This window comes from Brienomyrus brachyistius, chromosome 18 (genome assembly GCF_023856365.1).
Source record: "Brienomyrus brachyistius isolate T26 chromosome 18, BBRACH_0.4, whole genome shotgun sequence".
In the NCBI taxonomy this organism is placed as follows: domain Eukaryota; kingdom Metazoa; phylum Chordata; class Actinopteri; order Osteoglossiformes; family Mormyridae; genus Brienomyrus; species Brienomyrus brachyistius.
The window spans coordinates 13,028,503-13,052,078 of record NC_064550.1 but is presented as its reverse complement, the minus strand read 5'-3'; the positions used below and the strand labels follow the sequence as shown (position 1 = coordinate 13,052,078).

The following is a 23,576-nucleotide window of genomic DNA, read 5'->3' as shown; positions in this document are numbered from 1 at the left end:
TGATGCCACTGTGGATCTAGGCAGGTGGGGCTGAACTCTTAGACTCGCTTCCCTCAGGGACAGACCATGATATACAACATGCTCAATTACTGTGGCTAATCATATAACCAGTGTTCTTCCTCTTCCTCTCCATTGATGTATTCTTGCTCTTCCTCTACCTCTTGCTGCATCCATATTTCACTAGCTAAGGAAAGTTGCCAGTGGAAAATGCCAACCCATTATGGCCCCTTTTGTACATAATGGCAAACTGGCACTAACCACACAAATTCCTAGACAGGCGCTTAGCTGAAATTACAGGAAGCTGTGTGTCAAAATGCAGCATATTTCAGTTAAGAGTGCTCAGTGTTTTTTGGTTTTGACCTGAAAGCTGACTGTTTTCAACAGATTTTCTAAACGCCTGAAAAATCAGCTGTAGTTGTACAAAGTCACACTATTTAGAGTGATTTAGATGCCAGTTGTCTCTGTGTATGACCTCATGATGTAGGCAGTAGCTGATTAGAGTATCAGAACCCATATGGTGGTTAGTGGGTTACCTGGGGTTTTGGTCAGCATGGCAGCATTCTGAGGTTGGACCCACGTATCTGCAAACAAACAGGCTCTCCGCTAGGAAGCCAACACCGCTTGCCGCATCTGTTCCTGCTCATTTCGGCCATTGGCTGCACAAGTGATCATGCAAAGCTACCCTAGGCTCCCTCTACCTCCCCCTCGTCCAAAATTTACTGAAGCAGTTCAAGTCAGGTCACTAGTACAAAGACATAGTGGGAGGTATCAGTGGCTGCTAAAGGTTTTGAGCCCGGCAAAAGGATATCAAATTGGGCCCTCAACCCAGATTAATCCAATTATGTTCCAAATTTTACTCAGGGTCCCTTTGAATTGTTCTAACCCCCCCCCCCCCCTTTATGGCCCAGTGGGTATTATCATACTGAAATTAACACAGCCAATCACAAGAGTGTGATAACCTACGTTAAACCTTCTGATTGGCTGTGGTGCACTTTGTGTAGAGGTGTGTAGTTCAGGTCCAGAGAGTAAAAGTCCAGACCAAGATTTTGTTTCAAGCAACCATCTGAATATTCTGTGACCGTGACTCTTTATACTCAGTCTGTTGTTTGAAACAAAATCTTGGTTGTGTCCTTCTTTCAGGTACGTCCACGAGGGCAGGTTCAGGATGGAGGAACGGACGCTGTCGGCGTTCCAGTGGATGTGCTCTCCGCAGCGGCATCGCATCACCGGACGAGCTGCGCTGCACCTCACTGCAGAGAGGTACTGCTCATACGAGCTCATACACATGCATACAATCCTGTTTAGTATTAAATGGGTTAGCTGGCAAACTGCAGGGACACACTTATACATGCCTTCACTGGCACACTAACAAGGCTCATCTGGCAGTACGACTATTCTAGGCTCCCAGTGGAGCCTCCTTCTGGTAGAACAGAATCACTGCCATTTTGTCAAAGTGAGAGAGCGCAGCCAGGGGAATTACGGCATGCAGTGCGATGAACAGGATAAATTATGGCCTTTGAGAGGTTGTGACACACATAAACACACAGCTGAGTCTCTCGACCCCACTCATTCGTTTAATCATCTCATTAATTTATGCATTCGTATCCCCTGTGTTCTTGTTCCTGTGCTGTTCACAGTTAAGCAACAGGGATTCCACAGTCGCCACGGAAACTTCTGCTTTGAAAGTGAATGAGTGTTCAGTGGAGTTCGCTGAGGGTTGTGGCGACTGATAAACTCGCGTTTCATGGCTTTCTCTTCTATCAGATCCGGCTGGAATCCAGTGACGCGCGCAGGACACCCCTCGCTGGGTGTACCTGCATATCTGTTTGCATGTCACTGTGTAACTGAAGAGCAAATTTTCAAAGCTCAGTCCGCGGGACATATTTTTGAGAAACTTAGGGTGAATTTATTTCTCATTGGATTACGCGAGGACTGAGTGAGTTTTCGTTACCAATACTGTAAGATATGATGAAGAAGCCTGACTTTAGGTCATTGGCAGTCTCATCTCAAAAACAATAAAACTGGATTGAGTGAGTTTTGGAAATTTGCTCTTAAGTTGTCAGTGTGGGTGTGCACACGCCTGTCCTGGTTAGGGTTAGGGTTATGCTTCAAGCTGAGAGTTAAAGGTCGCTTGCTTCCCTCAGAGGTGAATGGACTCATATCAGTGACCTCATTACCGTTACTGTTTCTGTTTGAATGCCCCATCTTCATTTGGTCTCTGTGCTGTGTCAGTGCTGGGTCTGTACTGTCTTTTTTGTTTATATGTTGTGTTTTGTTATTCAAACCTTGAACTCTCCCCTCCGACTGGTCCTGCCTTCATTCCTCCTCCCCTCCATTCCTTCCTGTCTTTCTCCACGCCCCTCTTTCTCCCTCTTTCTCCATCGCTTCTTGCTTGCCTGTTCCATTGTGATGTTGCTTTGTCAGCTGCCGGTGCAGAAATGTCAACATCTGAGCTTCCAGAGTGCAGGGTGACTGCTAGGTATCCAAGGTGAGTCCGGGGTGGGTGGGAGCAAGTGTGTACGTCATGTGACATGTGCCATAGATTCTGAAATCTTTTACAGTTTTGATCGAAAACTTTCCTGGCTAACAGACAGGAAGCAACGGGTAGTTATTAGAGGCACAATGTCACAGTGGACCTGCGTTCATAGTGGGGTACCGCAGGGTTCAATTTTAGGACCATTTTTGTATCTAATTTACATTAATTATATTGACATCAATACATACAGTAAACTGGTTAAATTTGCAGACGGCACCAAGGTGGGTGGTAAACTAGCAGCACAGAGGCTGCAACGGGATCTTGATATTAGTGACTGGACTGATACCTGGCAGATGGAATTTAACATAGATAAATGTAAGGTAATCCATGCAGGGAGCAGAAATATAAAGTACAGATATTTTATGGGTTCCACTGAAATAAAGGTAGCTGATTACGAGAAAGATTTCGGTGTGTATGTTGATGCTTCCATGTCCCACTCTCGCCAGTGTGGGGAAGCAATAAAAAAAGCCAATAGGATGTTGGGTTACATCTCTAGGTGTGTGGAGTTTAAGTCAAGGGAAGTGATGCGACGATTATATAATTCCTTGGTAAGACCCCACCTAGAATAATGTGTGCAGGTTTGGTCACCATATTTTAAGAAGGACATTGCTGCCTTGGAAAAGGTGCAACGTAGGGCTACAAGAATGATTCCTGATCTTAGCGGAACGTCTTATGAGGAGAGGTTAGCTGAGCTGAATCTGTTTAGCCTCGAGCAAAGGAGTCTAAGAGGGGGCATGATCCAGGTATATAATATTCTAACAGGTCTGGATGCTGTTCAGCCAAATGGCTACTTGAATATTAGTTTAAATACTAGAGCATGTGGCCATAGGTGGAAATTAGTGGGAGAACATTTTAAACTGAATTTGAGAAAGCACTTCTTTACACAGCGTGTAGTCAGAGTATGGAATAGTCTTCCTGCTAGTGTAGCGCAAGCTAAAACCCTGGGTTCCTTTAAATCAGAGCTAGATAAGATTTTAAAAACTCTGAGCTATTAGTTAAGTTCTCCCCAAATGAGCTTGATGGGCTGAATGGCCTCCTCTCATTTGTAAATTTCTTATCTTCTTATGTACAGCAATGTACAGTGTTGGTAGCTAGCAGTGTTCTATCCAGCTAGACCAATTCAATTTCAATTTATTTTTATATAGCACCTTTCACAACAGAGTCGCGCTAAGGCACTTGAGAAGAATGTGTGGCAAACCATTACAACATCATTTATCCGGAATGATACATGACACAGGAAAAATGGAAAGAAGGGAAGCATGAATGCCAAATGACAACAGAGGAGAGTTGGATCAGCTGTGGCCGGACACCCCGGTGCACCGTAGGTTCAAATCCCAGCAGGGGAACTGCTGTTATACCTTTCAAAAAGCCATTAGGTTTAAGTAAATTATGTTTTGTATGAGGATTAGTCTCTTCTCTAGTTTTCTTTGTAACAAAATGCAATAATAAGTAGGGGGGTTGGGTTGCCATGGCAACACTCTATGTCATCTTTCATCCTGTTGGGTCACCAATGGCATCCCGGGGAGCCCAAGAGTTAAAGCGGTAGCGTGAGTCTGTACTGATGGGAAGTGCTTTAGTGAACAGCGGCCCAGCTGGGAGGAAGATGGAGAGGAGCAGGAGAAAGTGATCCTGAGTCTGGTGTGGGGCTGGTCCAAGGGGGGCGCACCCATCTGATGGCCCAAGTATGGCCCAAGTATGTCTATCTGAGGGAGAAAGGCATTATGGGACTGTAAATTTGGTGTGTATAGGTGAATATTGTTTTCGATTATTATTACAGGTAATTATTATAGATTAATATGTATTTCCTGGTGTCAATCAGCGTGTATTACTCAGCTACCACGTTCTTAGACCGGACACCTAGAGCAACTGCTCACCATGGAAACGGGAGCGGCCAACCAGGAAGCAAGCAGTAAATCAAACGCTCAATTCGTCTGCATGACATGCAAACAGAACCTGTGGTGACACTGGCGGAACTGACTCTCTCAGGCATAGAAGCTTCCCTCCACAGCCATTTGGGATCATTTTGTTCACTTATTTAGCCTTGTGTCTGATTCCAGTCCTGAAACATGTAGTGACTGCCAGTTCAGTAACAAGTAACACCTACTTCAAGGTAACTAGAGGTTAGGGAAACTCAGTTTCTAGTGAAGGTGTATAGCCTAATTAAAACACTTAAAACTAGAGGTGGAAATCTCAGGCCCAGAAAGTAAAAATCCAGACCAAGATTTTGTTTCAACCAAGCAGTTGAGTACTCTGTGTCTGTGACTGTTTATGTTCAACTGCTTGGTTGAAACAAAATCTTGGTCTCGATTTTTACTTTCTGGACCTGATATTTCTACCACAAGCGCTGCGATGGACTGGGATCCCATCCGGAGTGTACCCTAATACCCTATTCTGCTTGGGATAAGTTCCAGGCTCCTGTGATATTCTAATCAGGATAAACAGAAGATGGATGGATGGATTAAACACAGACATGCCTTGGAGAAGAGGAGACAATAAAAAAACAAGGAGAAGAAGATCACTGGAGTTCTAGAAACAAGGGGGAGCTTGGGCACTTTGGTCACATGCTTTTTTTGTTTTGTTTGGTCTCATGCTTTTTTTGTTTTGTTTCGTCGCATGGTTATTTTTTGGGTAATTTGGTCACATGCTTTTTTTGTTTTGTTTGGTCGCATGCTTTTTTTTGTTTTGTTTGGTTCGCATGGTTATTTTTGGGTAATTTGGTCACATGCTTTTTTTGTTTTGTTTGGTCGCATGGTATTTGTTTGGGTAATTTGGTCACATGCTTTATTTTGTTTTGTTTGGTCGCATGGTTTTTGTTTGGGTAATTTGGTCACATACTTCATTTTGTTTTGTTTGGTCGCATGATTTTTGTTTGGGTAATTTGGTCACATGCTTCATCCTGAGTGGGAGTGGAGGTTGGTGTAGCAGCTTGTATGTACATGTATTCTGCTGCATGCAGAGGATGTAATGAGCAACTGTCAGCTGAGGCAACATACAAAAAACCTCCAAAGAATCTCAGCTTATCAATTGTCACCCGCTGCTGTTTAAGAGACTGTAGGGGCATTTGGTCATGTTAGGTGGGGCAATGAGGCAGTTATGGGTTTTTGTCTCATGGCTACATTGTATCAGGGATTGATACAGTGCTTAGTATACCTCTTCTGTCTCTAGGGGGGGTCATATAACACCTCAGGGGGTTCCCTTCTCCCAGGTCACAATGCCATTCTTCTCTCAAGCATCTACAAGTAATATTAATGACAAGTTTATATAATTGCTGATCACAAAATGGCTTGTTCATATCGTTCTTTGGAAGTGCTTTGGATGCTCAGCCGAGCAGCGTATATAGCCGGTTGGCTCCTTGACAGCTGCATGCTTGTTATGTTCTACCTGCCTCACCTGTGTGTCACTTTGCCAAATAAATGCAAATAGAAATTTCATGCAAATGGGTGACTGGAAGCTCCAACATATAGAGTGTTTTCCCGCTCTGCCTTGGAGCTGATTTCAGTACCTCCCTTCAAACAACATTTGGTGCTTTGTGTAAAATAAAAAATATGTAAAATGATTTGCTCTTATGGGGCGGCATGGTGGTGCAGTGGTTAGTACTGTTACCTCACACCTCTGGGACCCGGGTTCGAGTCTCCGCCTGGGTCACATGTGTGCGGAGTTTGCGTGTTCTCCCCATGTCGTCGTGGGGTTTCCTCCGGGTACTCCGGTTTCCCCCCACAGTCCAAAACCATGCTGAGGCTAACTGGAGTTACTAAATTGCTCATAGGAGTGTATGTGTGAGTGGATGGTGTGTGAATGTGCCCTGCGATGGGCTGACCCCCCATCCTGGGTTGTTCCCTGCCTCGTGCCCATAGCTTCGGGGATAGGCTCCGGACCCCCAGCAACCCAGTAGGATAAGCGGTTTGGAAAATGGATGGATGGATTTGCTCTTACTTCACACATATGTTCAAAGATGTGCCTCATCACTATTCAATTCCCCTTGTGCAAAGTTATTGTTGAGAATTCATAAGTAAAAACATCCCCTGTAAAACCTGTAAAAATCAGTGGGTATCGCTGTATGGTTGGGAGTGTAATCTCTGCCTCTTTTCTGCGTGTAAATCTGATTTTTTTTCCATTGTCCAAAGAGATGCACTTAGGGTTGACTCACACTTGGCCCGGTTGCCTTGTACTGTGCTCGAGCAGAACTGTCCCCCCTCTCCTGCTGGTCACATTGCACTTAACGTTAAGGGCCCAAACATGCTTTTTAGATTCAGATTCACCATGCATATGTGCCCCACCCTCGCCACATAAGAAGGTACATGAGAAGGTAGAGGAACCATCTGTTAGCACTGTACTTCAGTCCCATTCGGTGTGTGCTGAGTTATATGAGAGAATAACACCTTCTTCCTCTGTAGCTCTTTTTTTCCTTTCTTATGGGGGGGGTGGAGTAGTAAACTGAGAAATTACTTCTCCTCCCGCCCCATTTCACTCCGCTTCCGCTGATCTGGCTGAGTCAATCATCATAGTGTGTAACAGACAGGAAGAACAGCTGTGACAAGCTGGATCTCTGCGGGTTCTGAAAAGGGTGAGTGAGAGAGAGAGAGAGAGAGAGAGAGAGAGAGACGGGGAGGGAGGGAGACAGAGGCAGAGACCGGCTGATTACACACCTCAGCTCTGCTGCTGGGCCACTAAGACAGAGACCCCAGGATCCCTGAGACACATCACCATGCACAGGAGGAAGAGGAGTGTGTCCTTTGGGGGATTCGGATGGTAGGTCCCCACCCACCGCACCTCGGCCCCCCATGTTAGTCCAGAACCAAAAAGCTATGCATTAATCAGAGTTATGTCTGTGAGTTTATGTGAATGTAGAGGATTTAGAGCACTACAGCACATGAATGTACATGGGTATCTGTTGCTATAAGATTGTTCTGTGTGGGTTTTGATGAGCCAGTTGCCGGTATGTTTGTGTCCCGTCCCGCTTCGCATCATTAGCGGCACCCTGTGCATTATCCCAAGATTCTCTGTTTTGTTAGTTCAGTTTTCTGCAGTTTTGCCGAATGATTTTATTTTATTTTTTTTGCGTCCTCACTCTTACATTGATGCCCATCCTGCTTCTGTTGCAGTTTCTCATTAGTTTAGGGTTAATGTGTCAGTTTGGAGCATGTTACACCTGAATCTTGGTTCTCTTGGCATCACTGAGAGGCTCTTGTTGGAGTGATTTGTACTCCTGTGAGTGCTGATTATTTTTGATGCAAATCCGGTCAGGAAACACAGCACAGGTTCTGGACTTTGCTGTGATCATTACGGTCCATGCGTTCCTATGTCGTCGTCGCAGACACCGGAGTGGACACCGGACAGATATGCGAGTCTGCTGGATTGTTTACTTTGAGTAGCTCCTCACCTATCTTGCCGTGTCAAATTCAGCTCTCAGACCAGCTATTCTGATCCTGTTTGTCTACCATGGGGTTCAACAGAGCAGAGCGTTCTTCTGTCAGACGTTTGCACTACTACCAGCAGAGCTGCCAGAATAATTCTCGTATTTTGCTCTTTTCCAAGCTAGGCTCCTTATTGGTGCTTCCTTCAATCATTCCTGTGTTCCATAACCAATCAGAGAAAAAAGGGGAGGGACATGGAGCACTGGGCCAGGAATAGAACCTACCAGTTCAAAACTCAGCAAGATCTCCCTATTTTCTGAACATATGAAAGAATCATTGGTCAGCAGGATGCCGTGCGAAACAGAGAAGCCACCCCACCCTACAGCTGCTCACTGGTGGATTTTGATTTTTTTTTACACTCGAAGTCACACCCTGACCACAGCATTGAGATGGGAGATGTACCCCCCAGGGCTGAGCTGCAGCTCTTCAGAGAATTGTGCTTGTTCTGTGGGACGACCTGAGCATGAGCCATACTTCATGGAGGTCGGGACCCTGACAGTATTCTAGGCTCGTCTATGGCGTCTATGCAATCTAACCCTAACCCTGTTACTGCCTCCTAGCACGTCTGTTCTCGATTCAGTCTTCTACAGCAGTGTTTCTCGACCCAGTGTTCAGGGGCCCCCAGACAGTCCACAAATCCCAGCACACCTGAACCAAACAATCAACAAATCAAGAACACTGAATACCTGGTCCAGGTGTGTTGGGATCTGGGAGGGACCAAGAATATGAACTGTTTGATGGTCCAGAGGGACTAGGCTGAGGAACAATGCTGTACAACATCGTAGAGTTTCTGCAATGTCTAGGGTCCCTTGGACTTCTGCAAGGTATGGATGGTCAGGACATGTCCTTACCAATATTGTGGGAGTGCAGTGTGTGTGTAGGGGAGTGGGGGCTTTGGGGGTCATTTGGTCTCTACTAATGTTGAACCTGAAGCTATGCCCTGGCACTTTGTGTGGTTTACTGAGAGTTGTGGTACCTAACAGCCCTGATACTATATTTATCCCTGTGCACAAATTCTCTTTTTGTCCGTCCAGTCTTGCTCTGCATGGAATACACATGCAGGTGAAGGCAAGCTTGAGAGTCACAGCAAAGGGTCATCCACCCACTGTGCTCCAAAGCAGGGGGCTTAAGGGCCTTGTTCAAGGGTCCACAGACATTTTCAATCAAATTTTATAGCACATTATCACAACATCACATTGCCTCAAAGCACTTTACATTATCTCTGCTTGAAGCCCCCCAGTGACCAAGCCAGAGGTGACATGTGACTATGGTGCAGAGGCTGGGCTCAAACAGGTGGCCTTCCGATCACAGGTGTCTCTTCCATCACGTCCTGTTGAGTAACCCCTAACCCGAGTTGAGGTGTTCAGAGAAATACAATGGTGTACAGTGTGCACCTGGGAGATCAGAAAACACCACTGCATGAGATTATATGTATATTACATTGTGGGGACCAAAAATCCCCCACAATGTAATAAAAACCTGTTATTTTGACGTTGTGGGGACCATTTTTCAGACCCCCAGAAAGATCTGTGAATGCAATCAAAAAACTAAAAATGCTTATGGTTAAGGTTAGGGCTGGGTTTTGGTTAAGGTCACCATGTTAGGATGAGAGTTTTTGCCCACAGAAATGAATGGAGAGTCCCCACAAAGACATAATTACACACCTGTGTGTGTACAAATGGAGGGTGTGAGTGTCTGTCTGGGCCAGTAAAACATCAGTCAGGTTGAGGTGAGTCCTTCTACTCCACTGGTCACAAACTGAAGGCTTTACAAAGTATCTTGGTATGTTACTCAAAATTCTAGAAGCGCTGCCCTTAGATTCAAAACGCGAAAAAAGATGACAAATTAAATGGATTAAATTGCCAAAGTACTGCCACACCCCCATCATCTTTTTAGCATTGTTTAGTCCACTATATCTCCTTTTTAAAAGCTGTTGGGGCCCCTGAGCTGTCACTTTATTCATCCTCTTGAAACCTCTGAGGGACTGTTTATCTCTCAATAGCATGTACCGGTAGCCTGCTCTGCTAAGTCAGTCAACCTTGTTGTGCATATATAGGTTGGTCTTAAAAGACTAGCATTGGTTGGAAGTGCATTCATGTCTGTGATGTGATGAATGTTATTAAGCAATGTTCATAATCGACAATTTATATAAGTTTCTCGTCGTATCATCATTTAAGTTGTATGTAACAATAAGTCAATACATTGTTTATATCGGCCAGCAAGTGTGTCTCAGTCCCCCGAAGATGCATTGACTGACCTTCGAAGGACGAAGCCATCAAGGGCTACGTAGTCTGTCTCCTTTGAAGGACGTAGCCATCAAGGGCTACGTAGTCTGTCTCCTTTGAAGGACGTAGCCATCAAGGGCCACGTAGTCTGTCTCCTTTGAAGGATGTAGCCATCATGGGCTACGTAGACTGTGTCCTTCGAAGGATGTAGTCATCATGGGCTACGTAGACTGTGTCCTTCAAAGAATGTAGCCACTGAATTCAGGCACAGTCAATATGCTACTCCACTGCTGCTTGCTTGCATCGAGAGCCCCATTTTTGCAAGATTTGTGCGATTTTTACAAGAGCCCAATTTTTTGTTTCACTATCTGTACTGATGGATTTGTTTGGCAGGAGCTTCATTCGAGATTTAGGAAAAGGGGAATTAAGCCTTTACTAGAGGTGCCTGATTTTAATGAAAATGAATGAAATTACATTTTATTGAAATTTCAATATACTTTTTTTCTGTTAACTAACACTGCTGTGGAGGAATGTTTGATGTCTTGGTCAATAGCACAAACGCTAAGACCTTCAACCACCGTGAACAGCTAATAGTCTTCGTTCCCATGGTGCCTCACCAACGGCGATCTCACGCCAGGTGCTAATGTGGCTTTTTTATTTTGCAGCAGGGTCAGAGGTGCTGTCTGCTGTCAGGGAACTGTGCGTTTATCTTATAGTGCAGTGGAGGTTGAGGATGCAAGCATGGCAGGGTGGGGTTTTCACACAGGAAGGGCGGGAGTCCCAAATCACACTCGGTTCTGCCGTGTGAAAGAAGCAGAGCTCGCTGCAGCCGTGTGAAGAGCCGTGTCTATACAGCCGTGCGCAGTGGACACACACGCACACATGCGCGAGATGGTGGTATCTACGTGGTCACATTACGTTGGAAGTCCTTTGAAAAACTTTATTTTCACATTTCCATTTTTACAGACTTACATTTTGGGTGTGTCTTGTTGAAGCACACAAACACACATGCACAAATAGCTCACATATGTACACATGATCTCTGTCTGTGCCCCATCAGCACATGCCCTGATGTTCCTCTCTGTCGTTTTACAGGATTGACAAGTCCACCGTGAACGTTCTGAGGGCTCGGTGAGTGGCCTGGCCGTCCTGTCCAGATAGCACTTCATACCTACACCATTTGGCCAAAAATATGCGGACAGCTCAATTATTCAGAGGAATTTCCAATTTAATCTACACCCGTTGCTGACACAGGTAAATAATTAAGCACATAGTTATGAAATCTCCTGCAACAAACGTTATTGGCAAAATTGGTGGTTGTTGTACAGCAGAGGTCAGTGACACTCCACTTGGCACCATCATTGGACGCCATCTTTCTAACATTCAGTTTACCACATTCCTGCCCTGCTAGAGCTGTCCCGCTCAAACAAAAGTCTAGAGATTGTGAAGGTCAAAACATCTGGGAAGAAGTTCAGCTGCAAAGTGGTCAGCTAGTCAAAGTCACCGAACGGGACCTGATCACCCAACGTCAATCCCCAGCCTGAATGGCAGCAAATACAGCATCAAACAGAAAGCTTTGCCAGAAAAGTAGAAGCTATTAAACCAACAGTGAACTAACCAACTTGATTTTAATACTCTTGGTTTCATAATGAGAGGTGGGACTAGCTGTATGCCCTTTCGGCCATATAATGTGTAACATGTGGGTTGGCCACTTCCTGCTACAGTCAGAAAAAAACAGTCTTGGTTTCAGCAGGACACAATGGGTGGGGTTCTTTAGGAGGGGGGGGGGCATCTTGAGTCCCTGACTCAATGCACTTTTAAAATCACCTTACATACGGCCAGGGCCGCCTCTACCTTGTCAGGAGCCCTGGGCAAAACTTTATTTAGGAGGACCCCCCCCGCCCCCCACCAATAAAAATGATGATCATTTCACTTCCTCCACAATGCAGGTATTTCAGGGGCCTTAGGCAGCTGCCATTGGCGGGGGCCGGCCCTGCATATAGCTAATATCAGTGTTTCCCAATCTGGTCCTCAGCAACCCACAGTTGGTCCACGTTTTTGCTCCCTCCGAGCTCCCAGCCTGACAGTCCATGTTTTTGGGAGCTGGGAGGGAGCAAAAACGTGGACTGTCTGTGGGTGCCTGAGGACCGGATTGGGAAACACTGGCTTACATAAGAGTAATGTAATGGGGTTTCCATGATTCTGAGGACAAAGAGCATTTTTTTTTGCAGCAGAGACTACTGTCATTGTGCCTGTATCCTCTGTGTGTCACCGTGGAAACAGTGGACAAGCTTTTCTTAACTGGTTCCTAAGTTTCCTAACTGGCCTCCTATAGTACTCTGTGAAGGATTTAAGCACCAGTTTGACCTGAGTTTGTGTGTGATAGTTGTTAAGGCCTCTGTGGAAGATGGGAATCACCCGGTGATTAATAATCAGATGGAGGAACACAACCTTGTTTGCATTTAGCCACTGCTTCTTGGGCGAGCATGTGAAGATCTGTGATGCAGTTTGCCCCGTGGTCAAAATTCTGTAACCAATAGCAACGACATGGAAGAGCTCTGTCGATTAAGTCTATTAACAATGTTGTCAGAGTTGCAGATCTGTGTTCTACGCCTGTCTCTTTGTAGTCATAGATCTGTTAGCATTAGCCTTTGCGCCTGTCTCTGTGTGGTCTGTAGTTATAGATCTGTTAGCATTAGCCTTTGCGCCTGTCTCTGTGTGGCCTGTAGTTATAGATCTGTTAGCATTATTCTTTGTGCCTGTCTCTGTGTGGCCTGTAGTTATAGATCTGTTAGCATTAGCCTTTGCGCCTGTCTCTGTGTGGCCTGTAGTTATAGATCTGTTAGCATTAGCCTTTGCGCCTGTCTCTGTGTGGCCTGTAGTTATATATCTGTTAGCATTAGCCTTTGTGCCAGTCTCTGTGTGGCCTGTAGTTATAGATCTGTTAGCATTATTCTTTGTGCCAGTCTGTCTGTGGCCTGTAGTTATGGATCTGTTAGCATTATTCTTTGTGCCAGTCTGTCTGTGGCCTGTAGTTATGGATCTGTTAGCATTATTCTTTGTGCCAGTCTGTCTGTGGCCTGTAGTTATGGATCTGTTAGCATTATTCTTTGTGCCAGTCTGTCTGTGGCTTGTAGTTATGGATCTGTTAGCATTATTCTTTGTGCCAGTCTGTCTGTGGCCTGTAGTTATGGATCTGTTAGCATTATTCTTTGTGCCAGTCTGTCTATGGCCTGTAGTTATGGATCTGTTAGCATTATTCTCTGCGACTGTCTCTGTGCACCCTGTAAATTTTCATCTGTTAGCATTAGCCTTTGTACCTGTCTCTGTGCAGCCTGTAAATATAGATCTGTTAGCATTAGCCTTTGCAGCTGGCTTTGTGAGGCCTCCTGCTATTGATGTGTTAGCATTAGCAGAGAGGTGACAGCACCTCTTCCTTTCTGCCCTTTAGTTAAAAATCTCTTAGCATTAGCAGAGATGTGACAATGCTCTGTTTGGGTGCCCTGAGATTACTGGATCATCGTCATTGTAGAGATGGCAGAGATCTGCTTGTGTGCCCAGCAGTTATAAATCTGTTAGCGTTAGCATAATGGTGACAGAGAGCTTTGCGTCCCCATGGGGGAGGAGGGTGGGGGGCACTCAGTCAGCAGGTGTGCTTCAGCACAGGTGCGATTTCCATTTCTTTTGTTTTCCTGATTCACTCGCTCTTTGCTTAAACCATAGCAACAGCTGCTAGGTGCTTAAGTAGCCGTGTGTGTGCGTGTGTCTGGCTGTCTGTGTCTTTCTGTCTGTGTCTGTGCATCTCTGTTTGTGTTCTTTGTCTTTATGCATCCTGTGTTTGTCTGTCTCTGTATGCATGCGTTAACCAAAGGTTTCCAATGACCCATGACCTCATCTCACAGTCCACTGTATGAATACCCAGTCTGACACACACCTCGATCAGCCCCATGTGCGACTGCATGCACTCCTCTGTGCTGTATTGTGATCGTGAGATTTTATTCATGAGGCTATTCCTTGCAAAGCATAGACTCATGAGCAGTAAGGCCAGAATGGCTCCTGCTGTTTTACTGTTAAATTAGGTACTTCAGATCATACTTTAATTGTATGCATTATTAGGTTCACCCCAAAAAAGGGGGGCCCTCCCCCAGCATTGTCAGTACCTTTCAGGGTACAGTTGTCAAAATTTCAGTGTAAGATTTGTGTGAAATTCTGGGAACTTGTGTTGATATGTGTGTGTGTGTGTGTGTGTGTGTGTTCAGTTTGTCTGAATGCCCGTAGGGTTTTTTCTAAGACTCTCCATTACCACCTCTTAACGATATGGAACACGACTCTGCATCCACTTTGAACCTAATGCATGGTTAGCGCCGAATAATGTGTGTGTGCTTGTGCCTGTGCGTGTGTCTGTGTGTGCGTGGAAAGGTTGAATGTGTGCTGAATACCCCTCTGATCTTAATAAGACTGGGCAGAGAGGAGCCCAGCTCACACTATAGGACAGCACCATGCCGCGCAAGCTCTGGTGAGTCCTGTCTCTGGCTAAGACCTCTGTAAGTGTGACCAAGTGTCGTGTAGGAGCTCACCTAGGAGTGTGTGCGTATGTGTGTGCGTGTGTATTTGTGCTATACCAAGAAATATATTTTCATGTTTTTTTATTCATGTGACTTTTAAGTCTGTACATCAAACAGAATGGATGTGCCTGTTTCCATTTGTGTATTTTTGTTTATTGACAGAAATATTTCTGCCTGTGATGTTCACATTCAGCTTTATCTTTGAATCTCTATCTACAGATACGGCACCATGACAGGTTTAAAACTCTTAATTGTGCGTATTAGTTTTTTCTGCATTTGGGATTTTTACTGATCCTTGTAGGCAGATGTTACAGACTGTGAAGGGGTCGTATGAGAACAGAACAGGCACCTTTGTAAAGGGCCATTCTTCACCGCTCCTGTAGGCAGTGCTGTTTGACCATTCCCCTGCGTGTGGTCGGCAGTGGAAATGGGCAAAACACTATCATCAAAAATATAAAAGTGTTAATACATTTTGGACTGAAGCGTCACCTTCCCAACTGTAAATCTTTTTTGATAAAAGCGTCTGATAAATGAGTGAAATGTAATGTCACAGGAGGCAGTGGTGGAGGACAGCAACTTGAAAGGGAGCTGGCAAACTTTGGAAATATTTCTTAAGGTCAATGCTTCCCAATCCAATCCTCGGAGACCTACCGTCGGTCTACATTTTGGCTACCTCCCAGCTCCCAGCCAGACAGTCCACATTTTTGCTCCCTCCAAGCTCCCTGCCAGGCAGTGCACATTTTTGCTCCCTACCAGACAGTCCACATTTTTGCTCCCTACCAGACAGTCCACATTTTTGCTCCCTCCAAGCTCCCTGCGAGGCAGTGCACATTTTTGCTCCCTCCCAGCTCCCAGCCAGACAGTCCACATTTTTGCTCCCTCCCAGCTCCCGATAAAACGTGGACTGTCTGTAGATCTCCAAGGACACGGTTGGGAAACACTGCTTAAAGCCATAATATGGGGTAACTCGCTGATAAAGGTGGGTTATAGCTGTGCTTAGCTGCTGTTTCCACGCCAACAGTGGCTGTGCGCAGACTGACAGCTGTCGCCCCATCCAACCCCCCCATCTGCTCCTTGGTCCTATCAGCTTCAGCATGAATAATTTCCAGTCCCCTTGTAATAACGCCGCTCTGCCTTCATGTTCGGTGCTGTGAGGCAGCCATGTTGGAAACAGTGTTCTATGAAATGTACTGACCTGCTCTGATCTCTACTGGTAGGGACAAACAGAGAAGGAAGGATTGAAGGGCTTGAAGGTTTAATTTGTCGCATGCAAGGTATACAGTCAAACTATAACTGGCAGAGAAATGAAAGGAGGTCAAATCTGCCTTAATAAATAATAGTGAAAGCAACAAGACATATAATGCAACAATATGATACATATGCAATAAATAAGGAACAGAAGTTAAACTGAAAAAATAAGACCAGAGAAGTGCAACACAGGTCAAATAAAATACAAATGAAGTGTATAGTGGATAAGTAAGGAGCGAGTGCTTAGTTATAAATGTCGATTAAGTAATTTGATGACTTGAGGGTAGAAGCTGCTTCAGAGCCTCTCAGTTCTCACAGAGAAACAGCAGAAGCGCTTTCCTGACCTCAGCCTGGGAAAGAGGTAGTAGTTAGGCTGGGCGGCGTCCCCGCGGATTTTGGCAGCTCTTTTCCTGCATCATCGGAGGTAAGTGTCCTGCAGGGAGGGCAGATCAGCCTTACTGATGCATTCAGCTGAATGCACCACCTTCTGCAGAGCTTTGCAGCCCAGGGCAGAGCAGTTATCAAAGCAGACTGTGATCCCCGTGGTGAGGATACTCTCCGTGCTCTGAGAATGACTGGTGAGACGTTTTCTCGCATGACTTCACCTGTTCACACCTCATTGTGCAAAGTGAGCGACATTTGCACGCCTCCCATCATTTTCACAGCCTGTGTAGCCTCTCTCCAGAGCATTGCCGACAGTTTCGATTCCAGCGATTCAGCCGCAGCTGCTGGCAGGTGTTTGCCACTAGAGGGCACCAGAGGCTAACACTGTGCTTGGAGTGGGAGTAATCGTCAGGGGAGCTGTGCATTTTAATTTCTACGCAAGAATATTTAGAGGCATTAGAGAGCTGGAGTCTGAGGATCGAGGATGTATATTGTGAAAAAGCACAGATGGTGTGTTTTGGGGGGGGGGGGGGGGATTGGCATAGATCACATTTGGGGACCGAATTTTGGGGACATTTTACATGTTGCCATTTGGATAACTGCAGATTTATAAAAATCTGTGAATGCAATCAAAAAACTAAAAAAAAGTCTTGTATTTTGTTTGGCTACTTTTGGTTAATGTTAAGCTGGGTAGGGGTTAAGGGTGTTGTGATTGGGATTAGAGCAACGTTTCCCAACCCAGTTCTCGGGGAGGGAGCAAAAACATGGACTGTCCGGGTTCCCCGAGGACCGGGTTGGGAAACAATGGATTAGAGTTTTCCCCATAGAAATGAACGGAAGGTGCTCCTCTAGATAGGTTTGCTAAAATCTCAGTCTGGACGCGTCCATGCAGTGTCGTGAACTGTGCACTGACATTAGACAGCATCTCCACGAATGGTTTACACACTGTTTGATTTTAATTCGTCCTTGGACCCCAGTAAGTCAACCTTGGGATCTATGATCATGCAGCCTATTGAGATATAGGATGCTGGCTAGTCTATGTCTATGCCATATTCTATTTAATTAAGTCAATTTTTTGATCCAGCTGGGTAAAACATGCACTGTCACTTGCCCCCATTAAGCGCTGTTATAATTGATGCAGAAGCACAACACAGCCCACGTGAGATATTATGTTCAATATCTCAGACTGCGATGGGTAAAATGAGGACATCTTCTGTGGCCCCCAGGTATGGCACAGGCACCAGCGCCTGGGGCCAGGGTGCTATGGCAACCCCAGAACCATTTTTCTGCTTAGTTGTTATGGGAATATCGTGTGTGGCCAATTGGAATTATGCTTCCATTGATCCATGGGGAGAGGAACAAAGTAGTCATTATGCATTAGCTTTGCTATTTATCCGTTTAGTTATCATAGCTTCTTCATTTCTCATATGTGTGTGTGTGTGTGTGTGTGTGTGTGCCTGTGTGTCTGTGTACCTATTTCTCCTCATGAACTGTTTGCTGTATTTTTTTACCTCACTAGATGGTGCTCTCTGCTCAAAAAAGGGCACAAAGCACACCCCAACGCAATCCAAGAGCACCATCTAGTGGGGTCAATGAAAACAGTAAATGGTTCATGAGGCGTAATTTTGTCCATAACTAACACACGCTATATATATATATATATATATATATATATATATATATATGTATTATACACATAACTGATTATATTCCTGAAACCTAAAACCTTCTGCTATAACATGAGACCCCTTCCCAGGATGTGAACCTATTTCCTTCTGGTGTCAGACTATGGAGCAGAACTACAGACTTTGAGATCTGTCCACCTGTAAGAAACAAAGGAAATACTGATTCTCCCTTCAGGCTGAAACTACAACAATATCAAAAGCTCGAAAAGTCAAAAACATCACACCACGTTCATCCTTCCTGGAGGAATATTAGGGACGTGCATAAGAGATGTGTCTGAAAATGTTAGCGAAAAATGTGCATATGCAATACCATTAGTGGGAGACAGGTTGTTTGTCCATATCGCTCACAGTAAATGTGTTCGGATCCAAAACAAGAGCACCGCGTCCTGAGAGCTTATCAGATGCTATTAATTCAGTGTTCATCTGAAGGGAGCCATTTTGTACGGCTGCTTTATTAATTGCTTGTGCCAGGAGACAGCAGAGCTGTGCAGGTGAGTCAGTGTCCTGAGAAAATTAGCCACAGATTGCAAACTAAGTTAATTAAATGAAATTAGTCAGGTGTTTCTGTGATTCCTTCTTCAGGCTCTTAGGTGGAAACCTGCTCTCTGCTTCCTTTGACCGTCCCAGAGGTGGATAGTTCAGGTCCAGAAAGTACAAATCCAGACCAAGATTTTGTTCCAACCAACCAGCTGAGTACTCTGTGAGTGTGACTCTTTACGCTCAACTGGTTGATCGAAACAAAATCCTGAACTTTCAACATCTGCAACTGCCAGGCTGTAATCAGTAATCCAGCCAAAGAAAATCCTACCCATTACACCCGAAACATTTTTCTCCTATAACCATGCCAGTAGGTCTGTGGGTCCTCTGACTGACGGAAGACACAGTGACCTGGGAGGGACACTTTTTCAACTCTGATAAGATGACAGAGGCAGCTTGTGTGTCTGTGTTGCCTGTGTCTGTAGCATAAACATGTGACAGACATAATGTGACAGACAGTGTATGAATGCTTGATTTTCCTTGGCTCCAAAGACCACAAGCTGTGTGGCTCAAAAAAATAATAATTTACAAGCTTCAGTCCATCAGCGAGAGGGGAAATTACTTGGAAGGTTCCATGTGGCAGTGGAGCAAATCGGATCAGAGGAAATGGGTGATTCTTATCTTAATTCCTGACATTTCTTCTTACTGGGGGCACTGATATTTCCAGCACTTATCTGGCACATTCATATGCACAGACACACATTCACAGCTGTGCTTGATTACTCTTGAAACTCTTGAATTCCCATAGGCGCCCGTCGCACTGCCTGCATCAGAGGCGAGATTATGACCCATACTCACACACACACACCTGAAATTTCATCGCCATCCTCCCATCCATTTTCCCTACCTGCTTGTCCTATGCAGGGTAGTGGGGGTCCGGAGTCTATCCCGGAAACTACATTCGCAAGCCAGGGAATAACCCTGGACGGGCACCACCCCATCGCAGGAAACACACACCATTCACACACATTCACACGGACACTTTGGCAACTCCGATTCATCTCGACGTGGGGGGGAAACAGGAGATCCCAGTGCACCACCATGCCACCCCCAAATCTCATCACTCGAGACACAAATAATATCATTTTCTATATTTGTTTTGTTGCTATTCCAGTTGATTTCCCGGCTTGTTTTGTTGGTCAGACTTTTTCCTGAATTTATGTGGGTCACTGCTACTGTTGGGAGAAACCAGCAGTTTAGCACATTGCAAGGGAGGGTTAAAAAGTGAGATCACTGGCAGGGTAACCTAGGCGATTCTGCTGAGGGGTCAGCCAAGAAGTATGTTTAATGGCTCGAGTAGAAGTGGAGAAGGTAGAGGGAGAGGTCATTCGGAAAAACAGCCTCCAGGTTTGTTAGACCTCAGATGGGCCTGTGCTGGCAGGGACATCGAGAGCAGTGTGTATAGTGTCCTCACTCCCCCCCCTCACACACACACACCACATACAGCTTCAGGCTATACAGAGGGATGGAGGAAGAGGGAGAGAAGGAATGACACAGGAAGAGACATAGGATTCGGAGCTGAGATGTACAGATCCATGAGTGTGGTGTCACGCCCTGGGCTAGGACCCCACAACCTTCTTCTGTCTCTATAATCCCATGAGTTTAAGTGACACAGACAGTATCTTATTGGCACCTTTGTGACATGTTGGTGTGGCTTTTGTCATGCCGTCGTTCCTTTGATTTCGAAGCAGGTGCCGCTATGAGTGGTGACCCGTGGTCTGCCGGGTCTCCTCATCATGTTCGGATGTGAGAGAGGTGGGAGGGGCACATGTGATGCGACCATATCTTGAGCCAATGATATTAGGTTTCAGCTGGAGCCAGTGCCTCTGTGACCCCACCCCTGTATATGCCCCTGGGTGTCTGTGACTGTGGTCATGTGGTGATTTACACTCTTGGGTATATATATCTGTGTCTGACACACAAAAAAATACCTCAAATGTTTAAAAGACAATGGAAGCATTCTTTGAAAGTATGACATTGTATAATATTCCTAATTAATATAACAGAAGTGTGTCCATTTGTTATGTTTTGCCTTATTCCTGAGTCGACAAGCTGAGCTGAGTGCTGTAGACTGTCCACTGAGGATTCTGGGAAGGAGCCTGAATCAGGGAGTGTAGGAGGGAGGGGTGGCTGGTGTAAGACGGCAGCCACATGGCGTGTGACAGACGTCCGGGGGACACCATGTTAAATGGGGCCACATGTCTGTGTGGTGACAGCTCCTCCGGTAGAGCTGGCCGTCAAACACCTAGCGCAGAAGAAGAGCTGTTTTCATGTGGTGTGTGTGTGTGAGAGAGAGAGAAAGAGAGAGAGAGAGAGAGAGAGAGAGAGAATGTGTGGTGTTAAACAGCAGTTTGTGTGGATTTTCAACGGTACTGGACGTACTGGGTGTGCTGGGATGGAGGAACCTTCAGGACTGACACAGGAGTCAGCCAATCAGAGTGAAGCATATACAGAAGACAGGAGCAAAGGAGGAGAGGGACAGAAGGAGCGTGTTAGGGGAGTGGGAGGGAGGGAAGGAGGGAGAGAGAGGGGCACATGCAGACTGACGCTGGCACTCGCCGGTTCCAGCCAGGCAGACGGGCGCGGTATCGGCGTGGCAGGGGACTCTGAGGGCCAGCACACCGCCATGTCCTCCGGCAGCAGGGCCAGTCCGGGCAGAGCCGGGCTCCGGGCTGCAGCCGTGCTGATCGGACTCCTGCACAGGTCCCGCAAACGGCGAGAGAGGGAGGCCCAGAGCACACTGGAAGCGGGTTGGTAGGTGGATTCAGAACCATGTTTTTGAGGCGACATATGGCCTGAAAGTGCTCATGGATAACCTTGGGTTTGGGGTGTGTGTGTGTTTGTGTGTGCGTAGATGTAGTGTAGATCAGCAAAGGAATAAGAGGAGACTCCTCTTCCTCTGTCCTCCTCTCTCTCTGTCCATCTCTCAGTCTGTACCTTTGCATCAATCTGTCTCTAAGGTATTTTTGGTACTTTCGCTTTTTCATTGACTGCCGGTCGAGTACCAGTACCAAAAGTTACAGTGCCAAACCAGCTGGAGTACTTTGGTACTTCAGTACTTTGGGCGGAACTTGAAACGCTTCCTTTGTTGATTGGTTATGCAAATAGCCTCCCGCTTAACATGATACAAACGCTGCCTTGAAAGCAGTTGCGAACTCGGAAAATAATGATACAAACGAAGATTAAAAAAAAAAAATGTAATTTGGAACATATGCAACAAAAAGATCCGGATGTCATGACAAGAGATTAAAAAGTATTTTGTTGAATATACTAAAACAGCACGCATATAGCTGTCCTAGCGCGGAGATTTTGTTATAAATACAGCGATATGATTTAGTTGTAATAAATCGTATGCAACGCTCATGCAAAAGCAGCGGAGGTAAACTTTAAACTGATTTTTAAACATATAAGAATTTATAAAAGGAATAGTAATTAAAATTGCAAGTCTTTTTCCTATGACAGAGTAACAGAGTAAAAACATTTTATTTTTAAGTAAGAAAAAGCCTTATTTTAATACAGCTGACTAGCGATGTAAGAATTGAATGTGTATAACATGCGATGTTTGTATTAATAATGCATATCTCCAAGCCCTATAATACTATACTACAGCCATTTTTATAATTTAGTACAAAACACCCAAGCTCGCGCTGTGATGTCATTCGGCGCCGGTACCAGTTGAACACCTTGAAGTACCGCACTTTCTGTACTTTCCCGAAGTACCAAAAGTTCGGTACCTGATGCAGTGAAAAAACGCTTTTTAAAAAAAGTCTTTTACTCTTCAGCCTCTGTCTTCCTCTCCATCTTACTATCTCTGATTGTCTCTCTATCTGTCTCTTTCTCTCCATCATGATCACAAATTCGGGACTGGACATTTGCATGAGTTATGCCTGAGATGTTACACTATAGATCGACTACAGACCACACAATCTTCCAGTTAGATATATTCAGCTTGCAAGCAGGACTTCTTCAGAGATTTAACTGTTTTTGGTCGCCACTAGCAGTTCCTGATCTGCTAGAAAGTCTGCTGGCGGTGTAGTCAGGGTGTGTATGAGTGTGTGGACTCCCTGGTATCCAGGAGGTGATGGGTTTAATGCCCCAGGGGGACCATTCACAAAGGTATTTAATTGCTCTGTCAAGGCTTCCTGTGTCTCTGTATACTTGTATATATATTTTATTTAAAGTTGTATTAAATAGCAGCTTGGGTGGTCAAACCTACTGTAGAGACCTTCTAGGGGGCAGCTGGAGCTCGCAGCAGTGCATTGTGCGTAGAGAGTGTTCTGGGATAGTGACACGGCTGTAGTGGTTAATGCTGAGCGCGTGTGTGCCTGTGTTACACTCTACTTCCTTCTGTCTTTCTGTCTTTTTCTCGGTCTCTCTCTCAGCAGGCTCTCTGTGGGGCACTTCCCATCCTCCTCCCATCCCTTGTTCTTTGCTGTTGGCTCATTTCCCCCCTTTCTTTCTCTCTCCCTCCCTCTGTCACTCTCTATCAGTCTGTCACCCCGAGACCTGGGTGTGACTGGCTGCTGTCGGGGGGGTCACCTCAGGTCATGCTTCAGAGCAACCACAGGTCTGGGGTCAGTTGTCTGCTCCTTGATTACCCCTAAACACACGATCAGAGAAGAAGTTGATTCAGAGTCAGCATTTAAATTGAGTCCCTGTCTGTTGTCTGCCAGGAACCTGCTGTGGCACAGCCCGCCTGAGATATGTACACACACACACACAAACACACACACACGCACATGCATATACACAAAGAAGCTACAGGAGAGTGGCACTTGCAAACTTCTGATCACCTTGGACTTCACACCATAGCAGCTTAATGGTAAGCCTCTCTGAGATGAGTCTGGGGGGCTGCATAGTGTTTCAAGCAGGGCTTCTCCAGCGCAGAGAGCCTGGTGTTCGTAGGAGTAGGAGGGAGGGGCAGACAGTCTGACAGCACAGATGGACCAACAGAAACCTACGTGGGGGGGACTGGACCCGGG

The 23,576-nt window shown here is 45.6% G+C and overlaps 1 protein-coding gene across 5 annotated transcripts in view; it reads left to right on the top strand.

Annotated features, from left to right (window-relative positions):
- The first annotated feature begins 7,154 nt into the window (after window positions 1-7,154).
- LOC125712790 (rap1 GTPase-activating protein 2-like) overlaps window positions 7,155-23,576 on the top strand; it is a 37,577-nt gene continuing 21,155 nt past the window's right edge. For 3 of the 5 annotated variants that reach the window (XM_048983229.1, XM_048983227.1, XM_048983228.1), the window contains exon 1: window positions 21,131-21,348. In XM_048983229.1, coding sequence (XP_048839186.1) covers window positions 21,221-21,348 — 128 coding nt within the window. In that variant the 5' untranslated portion in view covers window positions 21,131-21,220. Of the gene's footprint in view, window positions 7,286-11,270; window positions 11,307-21,130; window positions 21,349-23,576 lie in introns of those variants that run through there. The other 2 variants (XM_048983230.1, XM_048983231.1) reach the window with 2 other exon arrangements.